We start from the raw sequence: 16,809 nt of genomic DNA on the forward strand, positions 1-16,809 counted from the left end.
TATCCAATATTTAAAATACATACGTTTAGGCTCTTCAAATTTTTTTTTAAGGACTTACTCTATTTCTTAGACTATCACGTTGTTCCATAAAGATTTATTCAATAAAGGTTAACTTTAGTCTGGTCTCTAAATTTTTTCAAGTAAAGCACAAAGTTGAAATTAATCTAAAACCAGATTTGGGAATTAATGTCACTGGACCCAGTAATCTGATTCCAGGGTTGATATAAATTTTATTCACTACCATTCAATTTTAAAAATTATCAATTTAATATATTTAACAGTTTCTTTTTTAAGTCTAAGAGAAACAGAGTTAAAAAGATTAGGGTCTTTGGCAGGGAGTACTGATGTTACCCTACTTGGCACAGTGACGTTTTAGTTGTGTTCTACAATGTCACTGACATTGTTTCAAAGTTAAATATTCAGCACATTCTTACCCTGAAAAAATTAAGAAATATAAGTCACAAGCAAAACAATGTCTATCAGTGAAAAGCAAGAAATGAGTCACAAAAAGCTATTTTCTTCGGGATATCTGTCAAAGATTTCTAACTTGAAAATTATACATACTCGTTTTAAAGGATAGAGTGATAATACTGTCTTTAAATTTTAATATAATGAAAATATTAATAAATACAAATTTAAGGTACACTTAAAAAACTGAGCAGTCTTAAATTTTAGATAGCCTACTCCTATCAATTAAAAGTGAAAGGTCATAAACCCCATACCTTTCCAACTGCTTCTGATGTTTCTCCTCCCTAGCCTGAGCCTTCATCTGTTGCACTTCAATAGTATCAGGCTTCCTTCTTCGCATGTATAGTTCATGGTTTCCCATACATAAGGCCAAAATCCGCTTATTGATTCTCAGACGAGGTGCATAAAAAACAAAATCCTAAACATAAAGTATTCTGAATTTAAAATCTTCCTCAAGGATACTGTCTCTCATAACAATCTGTACTAAATTTTAACATGAGGTATGAATTTTAATGTCATATTACATATAGTTTAGAAATAAGAAATCATACAATTTCATAACTCCCAGTGAGCATGACATACTTTCACTTAACTGGTTCCTCACCTTTTCATATCCTACCAGTTTTGTAAAGAGGCTAATATTCTTATCCTTGCAATACATTAAATGTCATTTATTCCTTTTTGCTCTCGAAAGTAACTATGAGCACCTGTTCCTTATACACCATTTGCCATTAATGCCAAAATTGGTTCTTCGTTCATGACTGTAGAGTCTTTTTTAACCTAGAATTGTTCTTATTTTTTGAGACGGAGTCTTGCTGTCATCCAGGCTGGAGTGCAGTGGTGCCATCTCAGTGCATTCCAACCTCTGCCTCCCGGGTTCAAGAAATTCTCATGTCTCAGCCTCCCTAGTAGCTGGGATTACAGGCATGCACCACCACATCTGACTAATATTTGTATTTTCAGTAGAGATGAAGTTTCACCACGTTGGCCAGGCTGGTCTTGAACTCCTCCTCATCTCAGGTGATCTGCTCCTCTCCAGCCTCCCAAAGTGCTGGGATTATGGTCCTGAACCATTGCACCCAGCCTGTTCTTCTTACTTTTACCTTTTCAGTAACTAACAGGGTTAGGATACTAGAGTATACTTGACATTAGAGGAACTTTAAAAATCTATTTAAATAAAAAGATTTCTTAAGTTCAAGGCTTCAAGTTACAAAAATACAAAGTTCATAAAGCAAAACTGTATAAACTAAGTTAATTTAGAATAGGGCTACCTCTACTACATTCTAGCCACCAATGAAGAAACACTTTAAAATTGCTTCTTAGGAATGGTGATTGTTTTCATTAGCCTCCTAATAAATATTATCTATTTATAACTGAATCTCAAATAAAACAAAATTCTAATATTTACATCTTACTTTAAAAAATTAAAGCTTTGGATTTTTATTAACATTATTTCATCACTGGGAAAGCTGACCTATGGAAAGAGAATGGTCCTCAGAAGCAATTTAATAAATGAACACTGTTATTCTTCAAGTGATATCATGGGAAACTAGCAGATATTAAACTTAATACACAAAATATTAAAGAAATTACTTACAGGTGCCTTTTTGTCGATTGGCTTTATAACAAATTTTTTGTCATTAAATGAAATATTTCTGATTTCACTCCAGGGAAAACCAATTTTAGGTGTTAACCTTAAAAAATGAAAGCATCTCCTTAATTAAAAGCAGGAAACAATGAATAAAATTCCTGTTTAGGACCTAAACTGACTGAATGACCAATCTTAAGAGTTCCAGATTTTCAAAATGTATTAACTTATTCATAACTACAGTTGACCTTATCTTTTAAGGGGAAAACTGATAAATCATATAAAACAAACAACTGTCCAAAGATTTCATAAATGTGTCATGAACCTTAAAAGCAGTATATTTTCCTAAAATTATCTAAAAAATCTACCTGGTGACCCGAGTGTAGAACTGAGCCTCCTGGGGTTTGAACTAGCTGTTCAGTTTTTATTGTTTGGATTCAAGCTACAACCACAGTTTAAATATGTGTAAGAAGTAGGAAGAAAAAAAAAAAGGCCTTTATAACTTCTCATGTGAATTATGGGCAAGTTACTGCAAATAAAAAAACAGTACTTCCTTCCTGTGTTTAATTTGAAAATGTCTCGATATTCATGAATATACTAAAAATACTTAATTTTCAGTATATTTTGAAAGAATCTTATGGTATACGAATTATATCTCAACTCAAAAATTTTAAATACATACATAAATATTTGGATAAATGATAGAGATGGAATTCAAACTCTTGAGACTATACACAGCAGTTGCCTCTGTTTTACCACCCTACACACAAAGATATAGGGAATCATATTGGAATAAGTGATTTTGTTTCTGCCTTTTCATGTATTTTACTGTTTCAGACTACCTATCAAATGCATCACTATTGTCCTATTGTCCTAATAACTAAGACTGAGAAATGATTTTGACACCTATACTTGGCCAGAAGACATCTTTTAGCCAGGCTTCTGACAATACAGCATGAATTTTTACCTATTTATATTCCTTTTAGTTCTCAAGCAGAGTAGGTACTGCAGCACAGCAGAGTCTTTTCTACATAAAACATTCTTTACTCAATAAGCATATTAGAGGACCCTCTAATGGCCCCTGATATAAGTCAAAGTAACATGCTTAAAACGGAGACTGCAGGAATGCAACATAGTATTTTAGAGAACACTGCTACGTTTATATGCTACTTTGAAAAATTCTAAAGCAATTGCCTCATATAATTCTCACAACACTCTTGGTGAGGTAAGCCTGGAAGCTAATACAATAACTTTTTTAACATTTAAAAAAATTGCTCCAGTATGTGCCAGAACAACAACAACCAAAAAAATTAAGAAGCCAGGCACAGTGGCTCACGCCTGTAATCTCAGCACTGGAGAAGGCAGAGGCACGAGAATTGCTAGAGGCCAGGAGTTCAAGACCAGCCTGGGCAACATAGCAAGATCCCATTCTCTAAAACAAAAGAAAAAGATTCAGTTTACAAAAATTAGTCCTGAAGTCATTTTGGCTTTTCAAAAATTTCTCTTCTGAATGATATAACCTTCTAACTTGCTTTGTAATAAAAACATGAGAAGATATTAGGGTAAAAATAGTAAAATGCTCTTGTTTGGAATCACATATGCTTTGAAATTAGTATTTTATTAGATATCTGTAGTAATAAAAATTAAAATTCTGGAGCCAACCTAGAATAAAGAATAATGCCTTAGAAAAAGGCATTAATTACTGGCATAGACTTGCATGCTTATGTGGCATGGTAAATAAATTAAAGTCTAAGACAATTGTAGTTATTAATCCTGAAAAGTAAGAGTCTGATGTATTTTATATTGCATGTGTATGTGTATAATATACCGTCTCTATATAGTATTTACCCATGTATTTGTATAGTACATATATATGTATATGTAAATATACATATATTATACATATAATAAAATATTGATGAATTATATATGTATAATAAAAAACTATTTGGTCAATTTCAAGATATAATTACAGTGTTCAATATGTGTAACACAGGGATATTCTATTGTATTAATGTCAAACATATTTAAAACAATTCCTATATATAAATGTTCAAAAAAATCCTCTAAGATATGATAGACATATTTATTAAATCCATTCTCTCATTGCTCCTGATTTCTTATGTATGTTCAATTTCAATCTATTTGTCAAGCATAATAGCATTTTAAAGAATTATTTCTTACCTATCGAGGGAGTAAATTTTAATTAAGTTACTAGACATAACTCACAAGAGCTAAAGCAGCACAATTCAAATAAAAGGCAATCATCTCATTTGACAAATACACTGAAAAGTAGAACTCTGAAACTGCAAGGTGATAAGAAAATGGAGGTAAAATATCTACAAGTCTATGTGTCATTAATTCATCTTTTAGTTTGAAAATAGTAAGGGTAATCAAGACAACACACTACTTTGAAAAACAGGACATAAGATTAATGTCATTTAGACCACTGAACAATGACTAGTTCACTATGCAACTAATTTACTTACTTGTCATCATGCTCATAAATATTCAGACCCAAAGCATCAACACCTAGCCACAATTCAGTTCCTTTTTTATTTTTTATTTCAAAATAGTTGACTCCATACATTTCTAGATCTTGTGCAATCTTCAGGTATTCCATCATAGAATCCTCCCTGTTGAAATAAAACTAAATGTAATATATTTAAGTAGGAGCATATCAAACTAAAGTTGCAAAATACCTGGAATTAAAAATTAGTACTTTACATAAGTCAAACAATCTTCTGGAAATAATGTAATAATAAATGTTACGACATGAAAATACTTTGAAGGAAAAAAGAAAACATAGAAAATAGCTACCCAAATACCTTAACATTCCTCTATGTTCTTCATGCCAGTTCTGTATTCTTTCTTCCCACTGTTCTTTTGTTAGTTTGTGTTGTTCCAATACACTAAGAGGACCAAAAAAAAAAAAATTATAATGCCTTTAAGATTCAAAAGCATACACTTTAAAAGTAGAGAATCCTTTCAGTAACTTGACTGTGGTAGTTGTCGGACAAATTAATACACATGATGAAATTGCATAGAACTAAATTACATACACACAGAAATGAGTGCAGGTAAAACTGATGTAATCTGAATAAGGTGGCTAGATTGTACCAATGTCAATACCTTGTTTGTAATATTGTACTGTAGTTACACAAGATGTTACCATCAGGGAATGCTGGGAGACGGACACCAGGGATCTCTCTTATTTTTTACAATTGCATAATAATCAGTAATTATCTCAAAGTTAAAAGTGTCTAGCATGCTTAAATTCCTTGAAATAATACTTGCTCCATAAAGTGAGTACAAAGATAGTTTATAGGAACCCAAACAGTTCAAAGGAATAAAATATTAGATTAAAAAAATGGCTCATTGTTAATAAAGACCAGACTGAAAACCAGAATTCTTGGGCCCTAATTCTTCCTTTATGTATTTACTTTTTTGCTACTAATTTTGTTGTTTTATGTAGGTAATACTTTCAATTAAAAAGTAGAGTGAAAAGTCATACTCCAGTCCAATACCCCCCAAATAACTTGTTTTTGTATCCTTCCAGGGTTCTTAATTCAAATGTGAGCAAATACATTCTTTTTTTTTTTTTTTTTTTTTTTTGAGATGGAGTCTTGCTCTGTTGCCCAGGCTGGAGTGCAGTGGCACAATCTCGGCTCACTGCAACCTCTGCTTCCTGGGTTCAAGTGATTCTCCTGTCTCAACCTCCCAATCCCAAGTAGATGGGATTATAGGTGTGTGCCATGATGCTCTCGGCCTCCCACGTAGCTGGGATTACAGGCGTGCGCCATAATGCCTGGCTAATTTTTCTTTTTTGTGTGTTTTTTTGGTATTTTTAGTAGAGACGGGGTTTCGCCATGTTGGCCAGGTTGGTCTTGAACTCCTGACCTCAAGTGATCCACCTGCCTCGACCTCCCAAAGTGCTGGGATTACAGGCGTGAGCTACCACGCCCAGCCAAATACAAACATTATATTCTACTACTACTATTTTAACACCAAATCAGCAAAGTCAACATGATTATAAGTTACCTACTATGCACACTACAGTTTGTGACTTCTATTCTCTTTGGCTCATATGATAATTATTCACCTTTATTTACCAGATCCTACTTTACTGACAGCAGAAGCTGTGGTGTTAAAATATTACTGTTTTACTATATAAAAAATCTTGCATGAAACCCAAGGATTTCTCGGCAGCATAAAGGAATGACGAAATCTCCCCCTGGGTAAGTTACCTACTACTTAGAGTAAATTCCTTAAATGGGTCTCAGACATACTGTTATGTTCTTATTATACTCTGCTCCTTTCTCTAGGCATCTTTTCCAAGCTCTTGCTTTTGGAGAGAAGAGTTTTATCTTCCTTCTGAGAGAGCTTAGGTTTCCATAGTTTCTTGTCTTTCTTGCTGTCTGGCCTCTGGGCTCACAGAGAGGCATGCAATCAGCCTTGGAGACATAACCCAGTGCAGTCGATTGCTTACCATAATCATATGCCCAATACCAGTACTAAAGAGGGCCTCGAAAATTTGTAGAGTGAATAAATGAATTAATCAATTTTTCCCAACCCCTATTTTTTTTTCTTTTTCAGAGACAACTTTCCTTTATGGACTGTCCATTATACACTAACCTCAATTTCCACACCTGACATCCACTGCCCCCAGTCTACCATAATCTGGCTCAAACACCCAATACTCTATGGTAACTGCTCTACTTTTTTTTTTTTTTCTTGAGACAGAGTTTCGCTCTTGTTGCCTAGGCTGGAGTGCAATGGCATGATCTCGGCTCACTGCAAACTCCACCTCCCGGGTTCAAGCGATTCTCCTGCCTGAGCCTCTCGAGTAGCTAGGATTACAGGCATGCACCACCACACCTGGCTAATTTTGTATTTTTAGTAGAGACGGGGTTTCTCCATGTTGGTCAGGCTGGTCTCAAACTCCCAGCCTCAGGTGATCCGCCCACCTCGGCCTCCCAAAGTGCTGGGATTACAGGTGTGAGCCACCACGCCCGGCTGGAAACTGCTCTTCTAAGGTCACTACCAAGCTCCTTATTCCAACAGATACTTTAGTTCTCCTCATATTTGACCTCTTGGTACCATTTGGCAGTGCTGACCATTCTCTTCATCAAAGTATTCTTTTACCTTGGCTTCCATGATATAATACTCTTCTGGTATTATTCTTGTTTTCTGAGATGGAGTCTTGCTCTGTCGCCCAGGCTGGAGTGCAGTGGCGCCATCTTGGCTCACTGCAACCTCCGCCTCCCGGGTTCCAGTGATTCTCAGGTCTCAGATTCCCAAGTAGCTGGGATTACAAGCATGTGCCACCATGCCCAGCCATCTTCTAGTATAGAATTATTCTTGAATCTCTGGCCATTGTGTCTCAGTACAGTTGTCCCTCCATATCCATAAAGGATTGGTTCCAGGACTCCCCGTGGATAACAAAAACTGTTGATGCTCAAGTCCCTGATATAAAATGGTGCAATATTTGCATATAACCTATGCACATCCTCTTGTATACTTTCAATCATCTCTAGGCTAATAATACTAGTACACTATATTATTACTACTATGTAGTGTAATAATACACTAATACACTACAAATGCTATGTATTGTTATCCTGTATTTTTAAAATTTTGTACCTTTTCATTGCTGTGTTATTTTTTTCACATATTTTCAATCTGTGGTTGGTTGACTCTGTGAATGCAGAACCCAAAGACAAAAGCGGAGGTCCAACAAGATCAGTCCTAGGTCTTTTTCTCATTTTTATGTACTTGGTAGGTTGATCTCTTTCATTCTCATGGTTTAATTACCATCTATTCACTGATTACTCCCAAAACTGTATCTATAGTCCAAGACTGTTCTAAAAGGTCTGCACCCACATACGCAAATAAATACCAGATATCTCTCTTGGTTATAGTGCACATATTTCAAATTCAATAGGTTCAAAACTGAATTCATCTTCCCCCTCAAATGTATTTTTTCTTCCACTCATTTTGATAAAAGGTATTACCAAATACCCAGCTGCCCAAGTCAGAAACCTGGTATGTAAAAGTTTATGTATATCTAGCTCTTTTCAAAGGGAAGCAATACTATCTGGTGGAGCTAATTATCTATACCATGAGAGCTAAACTTTTCTACAGTACGAACAGATTGCTCATTTGGGTTTTTCAATACAAGTAATCAGAATGTATCAGAATCACTAAATTATTTTGTTTGTTATCACCAAATAACCTAATTACTCATTTCCTCCCCAGATTGTACTTAGATACTGAGAAAAAGTGTCCCATATACCATACTGGAATAAGCCAATCACTGTGAAAATATCCTCTCTGTTCTAAACAGAAAATTAAAAAAATGGTATTCTAACTTTATGACTAAGTCTCATTTTAAGATTAGATGGCTTGAATTAGTCCTCCATGGAATATCAACTCTGAAGGAACAACTGACCTACAAAATTAAGGAACAAATCTTGAAATGGGCATTTGCACTAGCAACCACAAGCAACCCTATCTAAAGCATTTAGCCACCTTCCTTCTTTTTAAATAGAGTAGGTTAGAGCACACATGTATTTAAAATAAACTGTGCTTGTGTGTTATTGTAGTGTTTAAGAGATTTTTTTCAATCACATGAGTTATGAAATGTAAGCCAATTACTTCATCTGCTGCTCAACCAAACAGCAATCTGGCTTAACAATGAAAGATCAATGCTGTACTTGTTTAGATAAAGCATTCCTATTCTTTAACATTTAAAAAAAATTTTAAAGTAATTCTGATTATAAAACAAAAGGTAATCCTTATATGAAATGAAATTCCACCATAATAGTCTGATTACTCAATTCAGTAACCTAAGATGAAGAATCTTAGGTTAGAATAACATTCAAAACCAGAATATAAACAGACTATCAAATATCTCATATTCCTGACTCTCTTGGTGAACAACTTACATAATTCTATCCTTTTCCAAGGTGACTACTATTGCTACAAAATTAAAGGGTGGAACACTGTGACATTTAATAATTAAATTTTGGCCGAGCATGGTGACTCACGCCTATAATCCCAGCACTTTGGGAGGCCGAGGCGGGTGGATCATTTGAGATCAGGAGTTCGAGACCAGCCTGACCAACACGGTGAAACTCCATCGCCACTAAAAATGCAAAAATTAGCCGAGTGTACTTGTGCGTGCCTGTAATCCCAGCTGCTCAGGAAGAGACTGAGGCAGGAGAATCGCTTGAATCCGGGAGGCGGAGGTTGCAGTGAGCCGAGATCGTGCCACTGCACTCCAGCCTGGGCGACAGAGCAAGACTCCATCTCAAAGAAAAAAAAAAATTAAAAAGTAATATTTGATGTTCCATCTTCTGGATTCCATCAATACTACTACTAAATAACACTTGTTTCACACTTGACAATTAAAACTGTAAATCATATAGTTCATTAATTATAATCATAAACAAGAAGGTAGCCAGAGCAGGATTATTATCCCCACTTTGCAGATTTAGATACTGAGCTCAGAGGTTTTCGATCATGTACCTAAGGTCACATATATAGCAAAGGGTGGAATCAGTACTCAAAATTTAGGTCTTCTGATAATTTTTTCCTATGCCATATTATTTTAAAATAGCCATTAAAGAAGCAGCAGTACACTGTAGATAAGAACAATGCACCAGCCTAGGAGTCTGAAAACCTAGTTTAAAAAGCCTTTTCAGAAAGTCAGAAAATTCAGCCAGGAGCAGTGGCTCACGCCTGTAATCCCAGCACTTTGGGAGACCGAGGTGGGAGGATCACTTGAGGTCAGGAGTTCGAGACCAGCCTGGCCAACATAGTGATACCCTGTCTCTACTAAAAATACAAAAATTAGCTGGGCATGGCGGCTGATGCCTGTAATCCCAGCTACTCGGGAGGCTGAGGCAGGAGAATCACTTGAACCTGAGAGGCAGACTCCAATCTCAGCAAGCTGAGATTGCACCGCTGCACTCCAGCCTGGGTGACAGAGCGAGGCTCTATCTCGGGGGGGGAAAAAGTCAGAGAATTCTATGAAGAAAACACAGCCTGCCACTTACTCTCACTTATTAAGCACCTGCCTGTGTTAGAATTTGTACCAAGCAGCAACAGTCACATCCTTTCCTCAAGTCCAAATTATCACTGCCTCCATTTATTGCTTACCCTATGGGAATGAGGAAAGAAGAGATAGATCAACCTTAGGTAATTATAGAGCATATAAATCTATGGAGGTGCTAGGTAATGATTTTTAGAAGTATACCCCGTGATCCAGCTGGCAACTTAAAATCTGAAAAATAAAAAAAAAATAAAAAAAGAGGCCAAGTGCCACGGTGGTTCATGCCTGTAATCCCAGCACTTTGGGAGGCTGAGGCGGGCAGATCACTTGAGCTCAGGAGTTTGAGACCAGCCTGGGCAACATGATGAAACCCCATCTCAATGAAAAATACATTAAAAAAAAAATTAGCGGGCATAATGGCATGTGCCTATAGACCCAGCTACTCAGGAGGCTGAGGAGGAAGGATGGCTTGAACCCAGGAGGCAGAGGTTGCAGTGGGCTGAGATCATGCCACTGCACTCCAGCATGGGTGACAGGTCCAGACCCTGTCTCCAAAAAAAAAAAAAAACCTGAAAAACATTTTATTTATAGACTTCTAGAATATAATTTTCAGACAATATAATGCAAACGCATGTTTCACTTACCGCTGGGGTAGGAGTCTATCATTAGCCAGGTAGCCTGGCTTATGAATCTCTTTATTATAATCTCCATACTTGGCTTGGACAGCATAGGAAGCCAAAAGAACTGCAGTTTCTGGCGGGCAATATATCTCATCATTTAAGATGGCTTCTTTAACTTGCAAGAAGAAGAGTCTCTGGGTTATTTCTTGAATTAATTCCTCAGAAACATCTTCAGGAAAGAATTTAGCTCTAAACTTGAACTGTAAAGGATTCTCTTTTTTAACATCCTGCTGTGTCACCTGGAAAAATAATTTCAAGTATAATCAACAAAAATCTTAAGTTTACAATAATTAGACCTAGTCACATCAAATTCTTTTTGGAAGAAAATGAAAAGTGAAATAGACTCTAAATCTATGAAGATTTTAGTGTGTAATAGTCTAAATCTGTAAACAAATATATGTGATAAAAGATTCTATGCTCTTGAATGTGACCTATAACTCAGATTCTAATAACCAAATCGAAAACTTTTTTTCATATTCTTGAGAAGCTTATCCTACAGGTATTTACATCAAAATTGAAGTACTTAGTATGCCATTTGTAATATCTGCTTTAATATTTGTTATAGGCTAAGTTTTCAAATAGGAAAAGTAAGCATTTCTTTTTTTTTTTTTTTTTTTTGAGATGTTAAGCTGATGGTGCCTGATTGAATTTAAAAAAACATGATACCTCATAATGATTAACAGATAACTACAAAAGGAAGCTTGCAATCAGTCAGACTTAGCTTTTCCAGCACAAATTCATGATAACTTCAACTTAACATAATTATTAGTTTAATGTTATCGTACATATTTTACCTTTTTATTTAGTTTAAGCCATGTAGAATAACCTTTGCTGTCTACATACTGCAGCCCAAAAAACCAGACCTCACGCAAACCAACTGTTTTCACCACCTAAAACACAACAACAACAAAAAAACACAATTTCAGTCCAACATACACATTGTGTCTAGATGATACTACACTTCAAAAGGAGAACAAAACTACGTAAGCATACGTATATTCCTTTGCCACAGAAAAGGCTTTTCCTAAATTTAAGATATTAAAGGAACATTTTTGAAAACTAAAATTCAAGTTTTCTATACTCTATGTTTTTTTTTTTTTTTTTTTGAAAAGAAGTTTTTTTTTTTTTTTTGTTCTTGTCACCCAGGCTGGGGTGCAATGGCACGATCTTGGCTCACTGCAACTTCCGTCTCCATTCAAGTGATTCTCCTGCCTCAGCCTCCAAAGTAGCTGTTATTACAGGTATGCACTACCATGCCTAGCTAATTTTTTGTATTTTTAGTAGAGATGGGGTTTCACCATGTTGGCCAGGTTGGTCTCGAACTCCTGACCTCAGGTGATCTGCCTGCCTCGGCCTTCCAAAGTCTTAGGATTATAGGCGTAAGCCACTGCACCTGGCCTCTAATCCTCAACTTTGTAGTGTCACTTCAATCCTCTTACTTGATCCACTTTTTCATACCTCCTTTTCCTTATCTATCATGACCTCAACAATAACAAGAGTCTTGAAAATATATATATATATATATATATATATTATATAGTTTTCATAATCATACGTTCCAATTACCCCCACAAGTACCCTATTGGTATATTTAGGGCAAATGGTATCATTTTGGTGATAAGAAAAGTCTGATATATTCCATGTTCTACCTTCACTGAGCAAGAAACCATTCTTAGAACATACCATAAATTCCACCCTTCTACATTTTTGCTGATGTTTTTTCCTCTGCCTAGAATGGGTCTTCTGTATTTTTATGACTTATTGAACAATTTATTCTTTAAGGACAAGCTCAACTAACGTGCCTTCTGTGAATAAAGCTCTCCTACCATCTAGATAAAATTAATCACTTGTTCCCTGATATTCCCATAGGACTTTATCTATCCCACTATTAGAAACTTTAATCTATCATAATTGTGTTATTAGCAGTGTGTCTATTTACCCTCCTTGATTGCATAATACTTATGGACAGAGATTATTGATTTATGTGTCTTAAAATCCATAGCATCTCACAGAATGATTAGCCCGTGGTAGACACTCAAAAGTAAGACTAAGTAGGCTGGGCACGGTGGCTCACGTCTGTAATCCCAGCACTTTGGGAAGCCGAGATGGGCGGATCACAAGGTCAGGAGATCAAGACCATCCTGACTAACATGGTGAAACTTCATCACTACTAAAAATACAAAAAAAAAAATTAGCTGGGCATGGTGGCACGCGCCTGTAGTCCCAGGCACTTGGGAGGCAGAAGCAGGAGAATGGCGTGAACCCGGGAAGCGGAGCTTGCAGTGAGCCGAGATCGTGCCACTGCACTCCAGCCTGGGCGACAGAGCAAGACTCCGTCTCAAAAAAAAAAAAAGAAAATAAAGTAAGAGTAAATAAAGTGGTGGAGTTACGATACACACCCAGGACTTACCCACACCTAACAAAAGCATATGTTTTTTTAAAAAATCTGTATTTAAAATAAAGTGAGGAAAATGATCCAGGGGAGGTAAAAGTTCATTAACATTTTAAAAGCTTTACAGAAAGATTCAATATCAGTTTTTAAATAATAAACACTTGGTTTTTTGTGGGAGTTTTTGCTTTTTTTTTTTTTTTAAAGACAGGGTCTCACTCTGTACCCACAATGGAGTACAGTGGTATGATTCACAGCTCACTGGAGCCTTGACCTCCTGGGCTGAAGCAATCCTCCTGCCTCAGCCTCCTGAATGGCTGGGACTAGAGGCACATTCCACCACACCTAGTTAATGTTTTTTTTGTTTTGTTTTGTTTTGTTTTCTGTAGAGGCAGGGGTCTTGCTATGTCGCCAAGGCTAATCTTAAACTCCTGGCCTCAAGTGATCCTCCCACTTCAGCCTCTCAAAATGCTGGGATTATAGATGCAAGCCACTGTGCTTGGCCCTTGGTTTGTTTGTTTGTTTGTTTTGAGACAGGGTCTCACTCTGTCACCCAGGCTGGAGTGCAGTGGTGCAGTCTCAGTTCACTGCAACCTCCACCCCCACCCCAGGCTCAAGTGATCCTCCCACCTCAGCCTCCCAAGTAGCTGGGACCACAGGCATGCACCACCAAACCTAGCTAATTTTTTATATTTTTAGTAGAGATAGGGTCTCACTATGTTGCCCAGGCTGGTCTTAACCTCCTGAGCTCAAGGGATCTGCCCACCTCAGCCTCCCAAAGTGTTGGGATTATAGGCATGAGCCATCGTGCCCAGCCTGTTTTTTAAAAAATAATGTTAAAACATTTGGCAGTGCAGGGTGGCTCACGCCTATACCAGCACTTAGGGAGGCCAAGGCAGCTAGATCACTTGAGGCTAAGAGTTCAAGACCAGCCTGGTCAACATGGTGAAACCCCATCTCTGCTAAAAATACAAAAATTAGCCAGGTGTGGTGGTGCAAACCCATAATCCCAGTTACTCAGGAGGCTGAGACAGGAGAATTGCTTGAGCCCAGAAGGCAGATGCTGCAGTGAGCCGAGTTCGCGCCACTGCACTCCAGCCTGGGTGCCAGAGCGAGACTCCATCTCAAAACACACACACACACACACACACACAAATAATCTTAAAACATTCCAGGCTTTTGGTTTCAAGACAGCAAACTGAACCCTTCCATTTACTTTCCCACTCTTGAAAATTTTCACTGAAATGACAGAAAAAAAGAAAAAACACTGGCTGGGCACAGTGGCTCACATCTGTGATCCCAACACTTTAGGAGGCCAAGGCAGGAGGAGCTCAGGAGTTACAGAACAGCCTGGACAACGTAGGGAGACTTTGTCTCTTAAAAAAAAAAAAAAAAAAAATAGCTGAGTAGTCACGCTAATCTGTAGTTCTAGCTAATCAGGAGGCTGAAGTGGTAGGATCACTTGAGTCCAGGAGGTCAAGGCTGCAGTGAGCTGTGATTATGCCACTGCACTCCAGCCTCAGTGACAGAGCAAGACCCTGTCTGAAAAAAAAGAAAAAAAAAATTAAAAATAAGAAAAAAGCACTTAGAAAATGTTACCATCAAAAAAGCAAAAAGTTGGCCGGGCACGGTGGCTCACGCCTGTAATCTCGGCACTTTGGGAGGCTGAGGCAGGTGGATCACAAGGTCAAGAGTTCAAAACCAGCCTGGCCAACATGGTGACACTCCGTCTCTACTAAAAATACAAAAATTAGCCGGGCATGGTGGCAAGCGCCTGTAATTCCAGCTACTCAGGAGGTTGGGGTGGAGAACTGCTTGAACCCGGGAGGCGGAGGTTGCACTGCATTGAGCTATCGCACCACTGTACTCCAGCCTGGGTGACAGAGTAAGACTCTGTCTCGAGAAAAAAAAAAAAAGCAAAAAGTGAGAAATTTCTAGAAGATGTGGAATATAAAGTCTCATACTGATAATGCAAAAGCTGATCAATGTCAAACAATGAAAAATTCAATGTGGACAAAAGGAGATTCCAAATAATCTAACTTTGGTAAAAGACAGGTTGCCCCAGCAGTGCCATAGAAAACATTCAAGCCTGGAGCGGCAGGAGTAGTAATGTACAGGTCAAAAGCAGCAGAGAGAAGTATAACAAAACAGCTGGGCTCAGCTTCTGCCTCCACACTCTGTGAGATTCACAATGCTAAGTAAAAGGGAGATGCTCCACAGCGGGCACAGGGGACAATAGCTTAACTAACTTTAGACTATTACACAAATAAAAGGAACAAGAAAGCTCAACTGTGAAATTCCCTAAAAGGCCCTGTCTCCCCAGTGGTTCTCTACTTCTTCAGAAGGTGCTCCTAGAATGTTTTTTTTTTAATTAATATATTTTAGTGAGGCTGTCCTTTGAGCTCCCATAAACTTCTGATCACATACTTTTAGAAGCGAATCTGCTTGGGCACATAACTATAACATATGTATATTTATTTACAAGTTACATACTATCATGCTAATACACTATAAAGCATATATTTTTTAAAATGTTTAAAAATACATATTATATATACACATACATATTTTTTTAATTTATTTATTTATTTTTTTGCCCAAACTGAAGTGCAGACCGCAACCTCCACCTCCTGGGTTTCAGCAGTTCTCCCACCTCAGCCTCCTGAGTAGCTGGGATTACAAGTGTGCACCACCACACTCAGCTAATGTTTGTATTTTTAGTAGAGACAGTTTTGCAATATTGGACAGGAAAAGGTACAGTAAAAATATGGTATTACACTCTTGAACTCCTGACCTCAAGTAATCCTCCCACCTTGGCCTCCCAAAGTGCTGGGATTACAGGTGTGGGCCACCAAGTCTAGCCTAAAAATATATTTTAATACTTCTTTCACCCTAACAGATGTTCTTGCACACTCTTTGGGGGTATGAACACTCTGTACACTAATCCCACAAGAAGCAGCTAAAGGAGGAGGCTAGTCAAGAAAAAAGTCAGCAAGAAGCAAACCAAAGGACTTCAAGCACTCAGAATCCCCAAACACAGAGCAGCTGGCCTCGATTTAACATCATAATCAGACGTGGGGCTTTACTACACATGTACTCATGTAGCTATGTGCTCTCATTTTAGAGGACCCAGTTTACCCCTGGCTTGACCTGAACCTGCCAGCTTATCCCACACACGCTACATACAAAAGTAAAGTCTGCATTTTTCGATCCTTGCATTTGAGTTCAAGGAAAGTTCATCATTGCATTTGAGTTCAAGGAAAGCAGTCAGGAAATAGAACAGGGACTAAAGAACTGCTGAGAAGAGTCCATAACAGATAACAACACTCAATAATCTAGACCAGGCTGGACGGTGGCTCACGCCTGTAATCCTGGCACTTTGGGAGGCCGAGGCAGGCGGATCACTTGAGCTCAGAAGTTCAAGACCAGCCTGGGAAACATGACGAAACCCCATCTCTACCAAAAATACAAAAAAAATTAGCCCGGCATGGTGGAGCACACTTGTGGTCCCAGCTACTCAAGAGGCTGAGGTGGGAGGATCACTTGAGCCTGGGAGGCAGAGGTTGCAGTGAGCCAAGATCGCACCACTGCATTCCAGCCTGGGGCGACAGGAGTGAGAGCCAATCTA

At 37.7% G+C, this 16,809-nt stretch overlaps 1 protein-coding gene across 4 annotated transcripts in view; it reads right to left on the reverse strand.

Moving 5' to 3' along the window:
- The window catches only part of RDX (radixin), a 100,763-nt gene that overhangs the window by 57,430 nt on the left and 26,524 nt on the right, over positions 1 to 16,809 (reverse strand). For 3 of the 4 annotated variants that reach the window (XM_055355481.2, XM_055355480.2, XM_019037303.4), the window contains exons 4-9: positions 11,587 to 11,682; positions 10,757 to 11,031; positions 4,885 to 4,968; positions 4,546 to 4,692; positions 2,066 to 2,162; positions 723 to 886 (exon numbers count right to left, since the gene is read on the reverse strand). In XM_055355481.2, the coding sequence (XP_055211456.1) occupies positions 723 to 886; positions 2,066 to 2,162; positions 4,546 to 4,692; positions 4,885 to 4,968; positions 10,757 to 11,031; positions 11,587 to 11,682 (863 nt within the window). The remainder of the gene's footprint in view (positions 1 to 722; positions 887 to 2,065; positions 2,163 to 4,545; positions 4,693 to 4,884; positions 4,969 to 10,756; positions 11,032 to 11,586; positions 11,683 to 16,809) is intronic. The other variant, XM_019037305.4, reaches the window with a different exon arrangement.

Source organism: Gorilla gorilla, chromosome 9, assembly GCF_029281585.2.
Source record: "Gorilla gorilla gorilla isolate KB3781 chromosome 9, NHGRI_mGorGor1-v2.1_pri, whole genome shotgun sequence".
NCBI classification, from domain to species: domain Eukaryota; kingdom Metazoa; phylum Chordata; class Mammalia; order Primates; family Hominidae; genus Gorilla; species Gorilla gorilla.